The 13,604-nt window shown below is 40.8% G+C and overlaps 1 protein-coding gene and 1 pseudogene across 1 annotated transcript; both read left to right on the top strand.

Moving 5' to 3' along the window:
- The first annotated feature begins 843 nt into the window (after positions 1-843).
- LOC120295517 lies at positions 844-1,713 on the top strand (annotated as a pseudogene).
- An 8,865-nt stretch (positions 1,714-10,578) lies between these two features.
- Positions 10,579-12,076, top strand: LOC104433331. The gene is made up of 2 exons (XM_010046028.3): positions 10,579-10,849; positions 11,242-12,076. Exon 2 carries the CDS (start codon positions 11,253-11,255, stop codon positions 11,931-11,933), a length of 681 nt encoding a protein of 226 aa, XP_010044330.2. The 5' UTR covers positions 10,579-10,849; positions 11,242-11,252; the 3' UTR covers positions 11,934-12,076.
- Positions 12,077-13,604: the final 1,528 nt, after the last annotated feature.

Raw genomic sequence — 13,604 nt, 5'->3', positions numbered from 1 at the left:
TAATTCATATTTGATAAACTGAGTTATTATATGAATTAATTATATTCAATAAATGGATCATAAATTAACTTCAAATGGTAAAACCCAAAATAATACAACTATTAAATGAATTTACAATTAATTTAAACTCAACCCAATTTTATGACTCTCTCTGTCTCCCTCATTGAATCCGGCGCTTACTCCCTCCGTGTTATCATTTCGGTTTAGGTATAAGTTTTCCTATATTAGATTAAATATAAAAATATTTTAGTAGTATGAGTCGAGTCGGATCAAGATTGAATATAGGTTACAAAATTTGTAGCACATAAAATGGATCGGAACAAGTTAAATAGGTCAATTTGAATTAAATCGCATCCAATACGATCCACCCGTTTGAGAGATCTAGGCGATATGCGGGTCAAGTGTGATTCGAGATCTTCTCCTCGCACTAAAGACGCGTCGATATTGTCGGCTCTCGAGAAGCCGTGCCTCCGGACGTAGTCCACCTTCATAAATGTTCTAATTTCGAGAGTGGTTTGATCGAGTGGAACGAATGGTACGCGACGCATATTCGAAGCCATGGTATCTCTCCCAAAAAAGAAAAGGATCAAAAAAAAAAAAAAAGAACATAGAGAGAGAGAGAGAGAAGCCGCCGTTTGGTCAACGCCCTCCCTCCCCCTCCAATTCAACGTTGGATCCAAGAGAGAGAAAGAGTGTGTGCGTGGCTTTGTCAAGATCTAGAAACGAGGAAACAGTCGCGCAACGACTGCGCCAACGGCCAACGGCCGCCAAACGCGCCTGGACAATGAGAACCCTCCGTCCTCCATTCCTACCTTATTTAACCTTTCCCCGCACGTCCCCTCGCCCTCTCTCTCTAGACTTTTCTCTCTCCAAAACGAGGCTCTTCTTCCTCCTCCTCCTCCTCCTCCCTCCTCCTTCAGCGATGGCGTGCGAGAGGAGCCTGAGCAAGAAGTCCGCCTCGTTCCGCCTCCACAGCCCCAGCCTCAACTCCCTCCGCCTCCGCCGCATCTTCGACCTCTTCGACCGCAACGGCGACGGGGTCATCACCGTCGGCGAGCTCGGCCACGCCCTCGCCACCCTCGGCCTCGAGGCCAACCCCGCTGAGGTCGATGCCGCCGTCGCCTCCTTCGTCAAGCCCGGCTCCCCCGGCCTCGAGTTCGACGGCTTCGTCCTCCTCCACCAGTCCCTCGACAGCATCTTTCCCGATCCGTGTGAGAACGGCGACGACGACTCTGGCAGCAGCGGCAGCTCCGGCTCCTCCGAGTCGTCTTCGCAGGAGGAGAGCGACCTGTCGGAGGCGTTCAAGGTGTTCGACGAGGACGGCGATGGGTTCATATCGGCGACGGAGCTGCAGGCGGTCCTCGGCAAGCTCGGGCTGCCGGAGGGCAGGAGATCGCGCGGGTCCAGCAGATGATCGTGTCGGTCGACCGGAACCAGGACGGGCGGGTCGACTTCTTCGAGTTCAAAGGACATGATGCGAGGCGTCATTGCCACCGTCGGTTCTTGATGCGATCTGCAATTTGCCAGCATTTGAATTTTTTTTTTTCCCATGACCAAAAAAAAAAAAAAAAAAGAAAGGTTTTTTCTGTATCTTCTTCTTTTCCCTGGCGTGTTTCTTGGTTTGTCATGCACGTGGAAATGGAAAAAAAGGATCGTGATCATGTGAAATTATTGGCCGACCATATCTTTCGGAATTTCCTTTATTATATTTAGGGTTTGCCTTTTGTTACTTCAGACCACATGGTGATGACCATAGCCAGATCAGACGTTACATTAAACAAAGTCCGGGAAAGTTTGGTCGATCAAATTATGGAGTTTGTCTATGGTGCCCTGGGAATTTTTTTGGGGGGGAGTGGGGAGGGGTCAGATATGGTGCCCCGATTTATGTATGGGAGAATCTTCGTAATTGGGAATAAACTCATTTATCATGAATGAACAGTGGCTAGGCAAGCTCGACCTTGCCTAGTGACAGCGAGACGAGCCTTGTCATTGGCCTGCGAGGTCATCTCAATCTAGCGACCAGCCCTTGCCTCATCTAGGGATTGCCCAAAGAAGAAAGAGGAATGAGGGAAAGAGAGAGAAAGGAAAAAGATTAAAATTCAAAAAGAATATTATTAACTTACGAGGTCATCTCAGTCTCACGACCAGCCCTTGCCTTGGTCAAGGGATTGCCCAAAGAAGGAGGAATGAGGGAAAGAGAGAGAGAAAGGAAAACGAAAAAAAATCAAAAAAGAATATTATTAACCTACGGGGTCATCTCAGTCTAGCAACCAGCCCTTGCCTCGGTCCAAGGATTGCCCAAAGAAGAAGGAGGAAGGAGGGGTAAAAAAGATAAAAGATAAAATTTTAAAAAGAATATTATTAAAAATTATCCACGTCAATTGTCATCCATGTTAGCACTGGCTAGCCAAATTTGGCGGAATCGAGGTATGGGAGAATCTTCATAGGTAACATCCCTCCTTCATTGTTCTCGTTCAAGCAATGCTAGTGATGATTATGATATTTTCCTTAATTTTCTATATCTCTAGTAATTGTGCATATATTTAGAAGATCTTTTTATATCTCCCTTTAATTATGCATATCCTTGATACAATAAAGTGGACTTATACCACCGTCATTGCAATACACAAGAATTACACAATTCTCTACTCCGCATTATTATTATCTTGCATATAAGAGGGGTGTGGACGTGCGTTAAAGTATCCATATGCTCTCTATGTACATATATAGTGTTTTTCCTGCTTGCCTATTTAAGTTTTTGGGTTTGACTTTCTTAATATGGTATACTATCATGGAGAATGTCCTTAACGATCAAAGGTAGGATTTGGTCCTTTTAAATTATTATGAATTGAGTATTTGAGGAGATGATTCTTTCCTTCTAAGCTAATCTTCTTTCCATAGTGTTATATAATTCATTACATGGAATGAATAAATACGGGAAACTACCAAAAAAAAAGTTATTAACCTATTATATGATAGTTAATTTAGTTACAAAGCTTTTAATTTTACATATTTAATTAAACCTTTTGATGAATTTTCCTTTAGGTTTTTTAGGCTAATTTTGGTTAGAAATCACTAACATGGAGATTGGACAATCCTACATGATATAATCGATCTTTGACGTGAAGAATTTTTACAATTTTGAAAAAATCTAAATTTCCTCTCCTTTTTCTTTTTCCCTTTTTTTCTTTCTCTTCTCTTCATTTCCTTTTCTTCCTCGGATATCTAGGCGGCGGGATTTTGCAACTAGCGACAACTGTTAGCCTCCCACTTGGATTTTGGGGAGGGCCGTGAGCCCCTCACCTAGATCACCCCTTGCTGGCCCATAGATGAAAAATTAAAAGTTAAGAAAAAGGGGAAAAATTATAAAAATTGTTAACGTCAATATTAATCATGTCATGTAGAATAACAGTCATCTTGATTACTAATTTTCTAAATTGACAATTCATCAAAATATTTAAAATTATATTGATAAAATTGAAATATCTATAATTGAATTAACTATTGTATAATATGTTTATAATTTTTTTGATAATTTCCTGAGCAAACACTATACCATGCTTAGAAAAATTACCAAAAAGTCATAAATAGAATTTAGTCTTAAACCTTTTTTATCAGTTCAATCCTAAATATTTTGCAATTATGTTAACTAAGTTTATCCAACCAATCAACGCTAACATAGACACTAGTTGACACTAGCCGTCAATCTTGTTGGTGTGGATAAATTTTTATAATATTTTAATTTTTTTTTTTTTTATATTTTCTTTTATTTTTTAAAATTTTTATTTTCCTCTTATTCTTCATTTTTGTCCCCCCAACCTAGTGGCCAATAAGGCTCCGGGCAAGGCTCTCGTGGACTCCCCAAAGCCTCCCCAGACCTAGGCGAGCCTCATTGGTCATTGTGGGGAAAAGGAAAATGGGAAGAATAGGGAAAAATAAAAATTAAAAAAGTTCGAAAAATTAAAATATTATTGAAAATTTTCGTGTCAACATTGGCACGAGCCAAAATTGGGAGGATAAAATAAATTGATGCAATTGTAAAATATTTAAAACTGAATTGGTACAATTACAATAGATTTAAGATTTTTTTGATAATTTTCCCCTTGTGCCTGGGTACTTGCCTATTACAAAATTGAAGATCCAATAGAACCCAATTAGAATACGTGCAGTTCCTGGACTAGTACCCATCATACTACTAATTTCTTGCTAATTAATTCTTTGTGCTTCTAATTGCTGCTAAAACACCCATTTCAGGGCTATACAAGAAGTGGGTTCCTTTGTGGTTCCACCCATTGCTACTTTGCACCGCCGGATCATTAAATGCAAACGATAATTAATGTCCCAATTTTCTATGCATGTGGGATTCTAGTTTCTTCGATTAATCCGGTTTCTTCACCGTAGTCACCTCGTCAACATTGCCTTTTTGCCTTGGAGTATGTACTGACTGTTTTCTTTTTTCTTTTTGGTCGAATATGTATTGACTGGTTGATTGACCAAGGAAAGTTGAATTTTGTCACTTGAAGCTTGTACGTAGATGAGCTATTTGCTGTTAATATCGATGATCGATCGAACACGACAGCTTGAGGACAAAATACAAAGAAAAATGCTGCCCTTCATTGCATCATCAACCTATACATCGTCGAAACTTTATAGTAGGTTCGTTTTTTCCCATTCATGATTTGCGCTTATAAAGATTGCACTAGAATTTAGTACTAACTTCAAAGTCGATCAGATAGATTCGAGATTGTCACTAAATAAAGAAACATTATTGAACTTTACAAAAATCAACATAAGCTCAAAAGATAAGATTGGTGGAGTCACTTTTATGCTATTACAACGTATAAAAAGAAGACAGTTAGGGTGTGCATGCAAAGGTTTCTGTTTCTCATGGTTTCTGTTCTTTTGTTCCGGAACAAAAAAAGAACAAAACTGTTTCTAACGCCACATTATTTTTGTTCCGGAAATAAAAACTTAGCCCAGGAATGGTTTGGGAGAGAAACAAGAAGCAAAAAAGTTGCTTCTTGTTCGGGAACAATTTCTAGAAATAAGCTGATTTTCTTTTTTAATTTTCTTTTATTTCCTTTTCTTGCCGCGACCACCGTCAACCGCTCGGAACCCACCGCCCGCCGCCGCCGCCGCCGTCGCCGGTCGCCGGTCGCCGGCCCGCCGTCGCCGGTGGGCCGCCCGCGCCGCCGCCGCGCGCCCGGTCGCCGGCCACGCCCCGCCGCCGTCGCGCCGGTCGCCGGCCGCGCCACCCGCCGGTCGCCGGCCACCGACAACAATCTCCGACCCCGTCGTCGCCCCGCCGCCTCTCCGTCCGCCGCCGCCTCCGTCCGCCGGTCGCCGCCCGCCGGCCGCCGGCCGCACGCCATTGCCCGGCCGCCGGCCGTCATCGCCGGGCGCGCCAGCCATCGGCTGCCCCCTCCGGCCGCCCGGGCGGTGACGGTCGGCGGCAGCGGTGGTGCGGCGGCGGCGGCGGGCGGGCGGCGGCGGCGACCGGCGGGAGGCGGCGGCAATCCGTCGGCAAGATTAAAAATGAATAAATACAAAAAAGAAATTGTTGCGTTATCAAACGCATTTCTATTCTTTTTCTATTCCAAGAGTAGAAATTTTTGTGTCGTTATCAAACGGGTTCTTTTACTCATAAATTGTTCCCTGGAGAGAAATAGAAAAGAACCATTTCGAAAAAAACTCTTCCCCGGAACAGAAGCGTTTGCATGCGCTACCTTAGAGGCTCTAAGAACTTGTTTGACCGCAAGACAATGCGCATAAAATAACTCCCATAACCAGTGATGATAATAGGATTCGATAATACGATCGTTTAGGTGTTGTTTGGTAACGTTCCGAGAAACACTCATTTATGTTCTTTTGTTCTCCGTAACAAAAATAGAACAGAAACGCGTTTAGTAATTTTTTGTTCAGAAATAGATTTAGAATGGAAACAAGAAAAAAAAAAAGTCATTTCTTGTTCGAGAGAACAACCCAAGAAACAAGCTTTTTTTTTTTCTTTTTTCCCTTTCTTTTTTTCTTTTTCTCTTCCTCTCTTCTTCCCTAGCTAGTCACTAGTTTGGTGACCAGCCAAACGAGACCGGCGACCTCGCCGAAGCCTCGTCGCCTCGACAAGCCTGGGGGAGCCTCACCATGGCTAGGTGAGGCCTCAAGCCTCGCCCGGCCACCGTGAGATCCACGTCGCTGGCCTCGCGGTGGCGAGTGAGGCTTAGCCTCGCCATCCACGGCGAGGTTGAGCCGACCCTTGTCTAGCTAGTCCCCGCTGACCATGGCCAAGCCCTGAACCGAATAAGAGGAAGGAGAAGGAAAAAAAAAAAGAAAAAGAAAAAGAAAAATGTAATAAAATTATTAATATATTAAAAGAAATTTTAAGTCACAATTTTTTTTTTTTGCTGTACCAAATGTATTTATTTTCCCACAACAATTTTTTTTTATAATTACCAAACGCCTTAAAATACTCAGAAACTATTTCTGAGAACGGAAATAGAAAAAAGTGTTTACGAAAAGAAATGTTAGGGAATGTAAACGTTACCATACGCACCCTTAGCTATCGGTAAAATACTCTTCATATCTTATTTTACAGCCTTGGAGCACCATCCGAACTTCGATGCTATTAGGACAATCCCTAAGTATTTGTAACCTAGCAAATGTAAGACATGAGCTGCAGCGGTAGAAAAGAAAGCGTCTTGTTGCAGACGGCATGACCGTACGCGATGGCAATCGGAAAAGGCGACTGAGTATAGTAGTGGTAACCGATTGGGCTACCGTGATGAGCATCATATCCTTGAGGCCGTAAGCTACGTTGTTTCCATAGGGATCGCGGCTTGCATGAACTGCAGTGTTGCAAATGTCATAAATGATGGTGCTAGGCAGGTCACCTAAAGCCACGCTGAACATCCAAATGAACGCAATGGAAGTGACTACAGCGCTCAGTAGATTAGCCACAACACCTCCTCCTGCTTTTCCTCCTCCTTTATTTCTTGCTCATGACTTGATGGCAATAAATAGAGAGCTACTTCTCTTCGGTTCCTCCGTTGCTTTGCATTAGCATAGAACATTATGCTATATTCTAGATGCCTTTGTGTATGCCTATTTCTACATGCTTCTACGCATGGAAGATTGTCTATGTAATAAGGACATAACTAGCTTTGAGAGAATATGTTTGCTTCCATAGTTGTGTTTCTCGTTTTTCTTTTCTGAAGATCAAGAAAATCTTGTTTGGTGCTTTTTGGCATGTGAGGTGTTTCCTTAGTAAATTGATCAAGAACTTTGTCTCTTTTGCCGTTAAATACTACGTACTTATTCGTCAATTTCAATTATAATGATATTTGCAGTTGTCTCATACTTATTGTCCTCAGAACGACTGTCTTGCAACTATAGTCCATTTTAGGGAAAATAACCCAATTTTTTTTCTAATTTATTGTGATTGTGTTAATTCAATCATTAACTTTTTTTTGTCAATTAAATCTTAAATTTTTTATGTTTATGTCAATTCAGTCCATCCGATCAATTTTAACCGAAAATTATTAACATGAATGATGATCGTCCTACATGGCACTGCCGATATGGCACGATCAATATTAACATAAATAATATTTTATAATATTTAATAATTTCTTGAATTTCCTTACTATTCATTCTTTTCTTTTCTTTTCTTTTTCCTTTTCCTTTTCCTTCCTTCTTTTCTTTTCTTTTTCCCCACCATGGCCGGCAAAGGCCGAGGTTGCTGCCGGGGCAAGGCCGCCTCGCCCAGATTTGGGCACGAGGTGCGACAGGGTTGTTGGTAGGTGCAACGCTGCTGGAATCGCCGAGAATTCGCAAAAAAATCGTCAAGAATTGCTAGAGTTTCACCAAGCGACTGCCGAGGCTTCATGACATTGAACCGGCGTCGGGGAAGGCTCTGGATCACGCTGGAACGTTGAAGTGCAGCAACAAAGGGGTTGTCGGCGGCCAACAATACCAAAGAGGAAGAGAGAACAATGCTAGTAGATACCTAAAGGAGAAGAACTTCTTTTTGCCCAGCGGACAAGAAGGAACTCGCTAATGAGTGCATCAGAATGTGTTCGCTGACAGAGAGAACGATGCTGGTAAATACCTACCTTCACAAGGCGCGGCCGCAGGTAAAGGCGGCCATGGCCTCACCAACCGCAGGCGAGGCTGCCTTAGCCCGCAACCGGTGAGCTTTGGCAATCCTTGCTAGCCATGGTGGAGAAAAACAAAAGAAAGAAAAAGAAAAGAAAAATTAATAAAACATTTTGAAATATTATTAAAACTTTCTACGTCAACGCCGATCGTATCACGTAGTATAGCTGGCGTCAACGTCCTCGATTTCTAGACAAAATTGGTCGGATGGACCGAATTAACACGTATGTAAAAGGTTTAAAACTCAATTGACCAAAAAAAATGTTTAAATTTAAGATTTTTTTTGGTAATTTTCCTCGTCCATTTTAATTTACTGCTCTTTATTCTCATCCAAGTTTTAGAACGTGATGCCCGATGCTAACAAGAATTTTTAGTATTCATCTTCTCTAAGGCAGAGCCCGCTAGTATCTTCACTCAATCTCAGGCTACTTCTTTTGCACGTGAATTAACATACCATATGTTTTGTCATTTTGTTTTTTAGCCTCGATTTGGGTCGTAAGTACCATCGACGGTAACTTTCTCGATTAATTGAATGTACTTTAGTTTTAACACTCAATACACTCAGTTTTTTTGCCATAGCAATGACTATTGCTACTATCTAATCTACTTTCAATCCAAAATGCACCTGGGCATTACTATACTTCTCACGGTAGATGACTTAGGCATTACTGTGCCAAAAAAACATTATCTACCCTGGATTATTAGCCACATGAGGTCTTAAGAAATGGTATATAATAGGAAACTAAAAAATGTAAGGTGGGTTTTGGAATACGAGACGGCAAGTGAGGAGTGATGACTAGCTGGAAGTCACGAAAATAGTGAGTTATGGAGAGTTTTTACTAGTTCAATCCGTTAAAATTTTTGGAGTTTGAGAACTAAAGTCCAAAATTGCCTTATCGAGACATCAGAAAGTACCAAAAATGAATGAATTGATGATGCATTTGTAACCAAAGGATTAGAATGGCTAGCGGATAAGATTAGACCATGTGGCAATCTTCATATAGGGAATCGGCGGTGGATAGGTTGTCGGTGACACAGGCTAATAATTGCTAGCAAACGTGTCATGAGGACACGAGCCAATGACGGGTTGTTTCATATTACAAGAACATAGGTCAACTGAAAACGATTATTATATAAATCATGTCATTCCTAACGAGCTCTACTTTGAGCTTACCAAGTCAAAAGATTCTAAGCAATTCAATAGGATGGTTCCAGCTAATGATAAGTTATTCCAGCATGGGGCACAGCAATGCTCCACGGAATATACAGGCAGCAAATCTATGGGAAGGACACTATGTATTAACTTTGAAAATTATATTGAAATACATTACATCTCACTACGGCGCAAGTATTGAATAACGAAATTACGCATCTATACATACCTAATTGACTATGTGTTTTACTTATGTTCAATTCGAACTTGTGACAAATTTACTCTCTGTTAGTTTCCATTAAATTTTACTGTCAAATTATTAAGTTAAATAACGCGTAAAAGTTGACTAGTATATCAATTTGAGATTTCTCTCTCCGTTTGTCATAGTTTACAATTTTTGTGATTTTTTTGTGATATTTGTCATAAATATATCAACTTAGAGTTTTTGGCGGTCGAATAAATTAATTTGAGTAAACTTGTCATAAATATACCAGTTTATGATTTTTTTATGATCAGTTGGGGCAAATTTGTTATACGTGTACTAGTTTGGGGTTTTTCATGATAAAATAAATAGTTTTTGGTAAATTTGTCACACGTGTATCATTTTGGAGTTTTCACGGTATTAATCCTAAAAAAAATACTTTTTATTTTATCATAAGACAATTAAAATATTATTAAGATTTTAAAAAATGGTAATAATTAAATGTGCATTTTACATGCCATTTGAGTGTTAGGAAAATTCAGGAGTATTACTTTCAAGAAAAGTCACAAGATTGAGATTAAGAAGAAAGAGAAAGGTAAAATCGCTCCGATCAAAGTCTTAATAATTGAAGGATTTTGTTGATAAGTGCCTCTACAACATTAGTTAAGCTAACTAACAGCATAAATAAATTTTTCCAAGACAATTTAAAAATATGAAGACATTACACATCATAATAAATCGCTTACTTCATATCATAAATAATTTCAAATTTTCAACTAACATTCTAATAAGGCTTAATAAGCTCGAAACGACACTCTTAAACATTTTCCATAATCGAAATAAAAATCTAACGAACACGATCAGAAATTGCATCAACATATAGTCACCACAAATAAAATTGGAAGGCATATAGATGATCCAGGTGCATATAAGATCGTGAGGTAAGTTAGGCTCACATGCATCCCGACCACATGCTTTCGTATTTGTAGAGAAGGGAAGCTGTACGGCAATTTATTTATTTTTCCTTTTGGTCGGTGTTTTTTTGCCTTATGCCAGACTGCCACTTCGAAACTAGAGATGCATAGAAAAGCATCTCTTCTGAAGTTTTGGCAATTATAAAAGAAGGTAAAAAAAGCTCTGTGTCAGTCAGGCGTTACTTCCTCTGCGCACTTTGACCGGAGCGACCGACGCCTCCGAGTTTGGAGCCTCCTCCGCCGCCGCCCACGGCCCATCATCCCGTCTTCCCTTGAAAACTCCGGCGACCCTTCTCGTTCTCGTTCTTCTTCTTCTCCTTCTCCTTCTTTCTTCCCTTGTGAAGACCCCTTTTTGCAGAACAGCAAAAGGTACTTTATTTCCTGTGACCTGCAAGTTTTACCTCGGTTTCTTGTCGTTTTCCTTTGGTTTCTCGTGGGAATGCATCTGCATTGCGCTTTTCGCCGCGCGTTTCTTTCTGCTCTTTCGATGGTCTTTTTCAAGATTCGTCGTTGGACTCTGTAATCGTTTTGTTCATGTCGAGATTGTCGGTTTTATCGATGGACCCAGTTTGTGCTCCGCGTCAACATTTGATCTTGATGAGACCCATTTTGAGATTTGCCCTCTTTTTCGTCTTGGGTTTTCGTTCTTGGGGGGTTTTATTGTTCCTTTAGAGATTCAGGGTTCAATCTTGGAGCTAGGGTGGAGTGAGGTTTTTGTGGTCTAGGAATGCTCATGGTGCTATGTGCTGGTGTCTTAACAGGTGCTGTTTTTATGCTCGTTTTCATGGGTTCTGAAACGAAGGCTGGTTCTTTCGATGATGTTGAGTGTCAATGTACAGATTCAGTGCAGAAGTTTGAATCTTTAAGTGTTGAGGACACTAAGAAGGGTGTTAGAGAGCGAGTTGCGTCGATTTTGGATGACAAGTCAAATGCTCAATGCCGAGTTACTTCGGATGTTAAAGGCCAGACCAGAGATGCATTCCTTGATATCGAATCTCCCCTTATGGCGTCGGAGAAAGACATGGCTTGCCACACTCCTCAGGATGATGCATTGGGCAACAGGGTCATTGATGGTCGTGACAATGTACAAATGACTTATCAAAAGCTAAAGCATACAGATGAATGGAGAGGCAGCATTCCTCGGCAGCTTAATTTTGGCTCCTCAACCGATGGTTGGGGAGGTGGAATTCATGGGAGGGATTTTGCCATGCTGTCAGATGAGGAGATGGTCGAATTAATTTACCAATATTTGTTAGAGATGATTCTGCTTGAGAAGACTGAGGATCTTCTTGCTGAAAAGTCGGAGGCAAAGGGGGATTACAACGATTGCAGGACGCCTCCTTCCGCACCACGATTAAATGACACTGTAGAAAGTTGTCCTGGCGCTCCTGTAAAACGCATCACTCAATCGAGGAATGTCGGTTCAGGTTTATGCAGAAAGCTTCAGTTTTGATATTTTTGACTGCTGGGCTGTTGAGCGTTGAGACTTATACAGGTTCTTCTCCTTTTGGTATGAACCAAACAACTATATGCTAATTTGGGATTGTAACATATATTCCATTCATATCATATGATCATGCAGAAGCTTTTTTTTTTTCTCTCTGGAGAAAAATGTGTCCTTAAATATTCTTTAGTTAGAAATTTGCTCCGTCTGCTGTTTGGATTGAATTTGTGTAAAGTCAGGATATATTGTTTTTGTTTATTGGGGTGAGTGGATTGTTACTGTAAGTGCAGCATTTTGCATCTAAGTCAGAATTGCAATTTTAAGCATGCTATGCATGCTCTGTTCTTCTTTTCAACAATTGAAGTGAGTGAAATTTTTTCGCCGGACTTTCCTTTCGAGTTTGCAGTTTGTTATCGCGTATCATGTGTAAGAGATGTAGATGTGAATATTGCAGTGATTTACGTCCTGCTGCACCGCATTAAGGCCATTGAGTTTGTTTTCTGATTCTTGGTTAGATTGAGTGGTTCACTGAAGAGGAAATCAGAAATTCTTTTAGAGGCCATTGAAAGCCTCTGAAAGTTTTCGACAACTAGCTTTTCTGGATGAAGGTCAAGCATTTCGTGCGTTCCTCATCGAAAAGATCAGGCTGTCGATTGTTGTCTCTGTCTCTTGTTGCATATGGCTCACGAAGCAAAACCAATCCGTCTGCAATTTTAACTGAACCAACATCAGATGCCAGGACAGGACAAACTCGCCAAGTTACTGAAAATAAACCTGAGATCCTTTATCATCTTCAGCACATCCATAGCTTCGAGACCGACAGATAGCTTTTTTTCCGCAAGTAATCAGAACTTAAAGGTTAGCGAGAGAGGTCGTCTTGCTCATTCGAACTGTTTACTTTCTCACATGCCCATTTGAACTGTTTACTTTCTCACATGCTACAACGGTCGGATGAGTTGCTGTCAAATTCACGAAGTTCCCCAATCATCTAATTTTCGCTGAAAGTTAACTTCGGGAAAAGGATAAAACGAGTCTGCAAAATGTTTTTCCTGCATAAGAGACGGTTCTTTTCGAATAAATTGGGATTGGTAATCGTCCCCTTCGATACTCTACACTTTCCATTGTTGATCTTGAGTGATTGAAAATGAATCCATGGGTTCAGCACAAATGCTGGCTTTTCTGATTGATTCATCAGCAAACCAAAATGAAATGCTTCTACAAACCAGTCAGGTTTCCCCAATCCGAATGTACTTGAGCTGTTCGTTTGATTTTCACTGTTCTTTACAAATGAAAGTAATCAGATTCAAGTATAATCCTTCTTCTGAGGGAACAAATTCTTTCAGGACCCTCAATAGGATCAGCATCGACCATTCCCTCTTCACTGGTCTTGTGGAAACAGAAAAGAGAAAGGAATAGAAAGAAAACACGAGATGAAAGAAGCTGCTCGAAACAAAAGATGCTTGAAAGAAGAACAACGTCCTCATGATCGAAGCCTCATCTTTCTTTATGCGAAAACAATCAGAAGTTATTCGAAAACTAAAAACATGGAGTGCATGCAAAAACAATCAGAAGTTATCCGAAAACTAAAAACATGGAGTGCATGTAGCTATACGACTCTGCCATTGACGATGTCGATGTCGATATCGATGCAATTACGATAAGAGGAAGCAAATTTTCAGG

The sequence above is a fragment of the Eucalyptus grandis genome, chromosome 1, assembly GCF_016545825.1.
Source record: "Eucalyptus grandis isolate ANBG69807.140 chromosome 1, ASM1654582v1, whole genome shotgun sequence".
NCBI lineage: Eukaryota > Viridiplantae > Streptophyta > Magnoliopsida > Myrtales > Myrtaceae > Eucalyptus > Eucalyptus grandis.
Note: the sequence above shows the minus strand (reverse complement) of the source record. Positions and strands in the feature narration are given on the sequence as shown.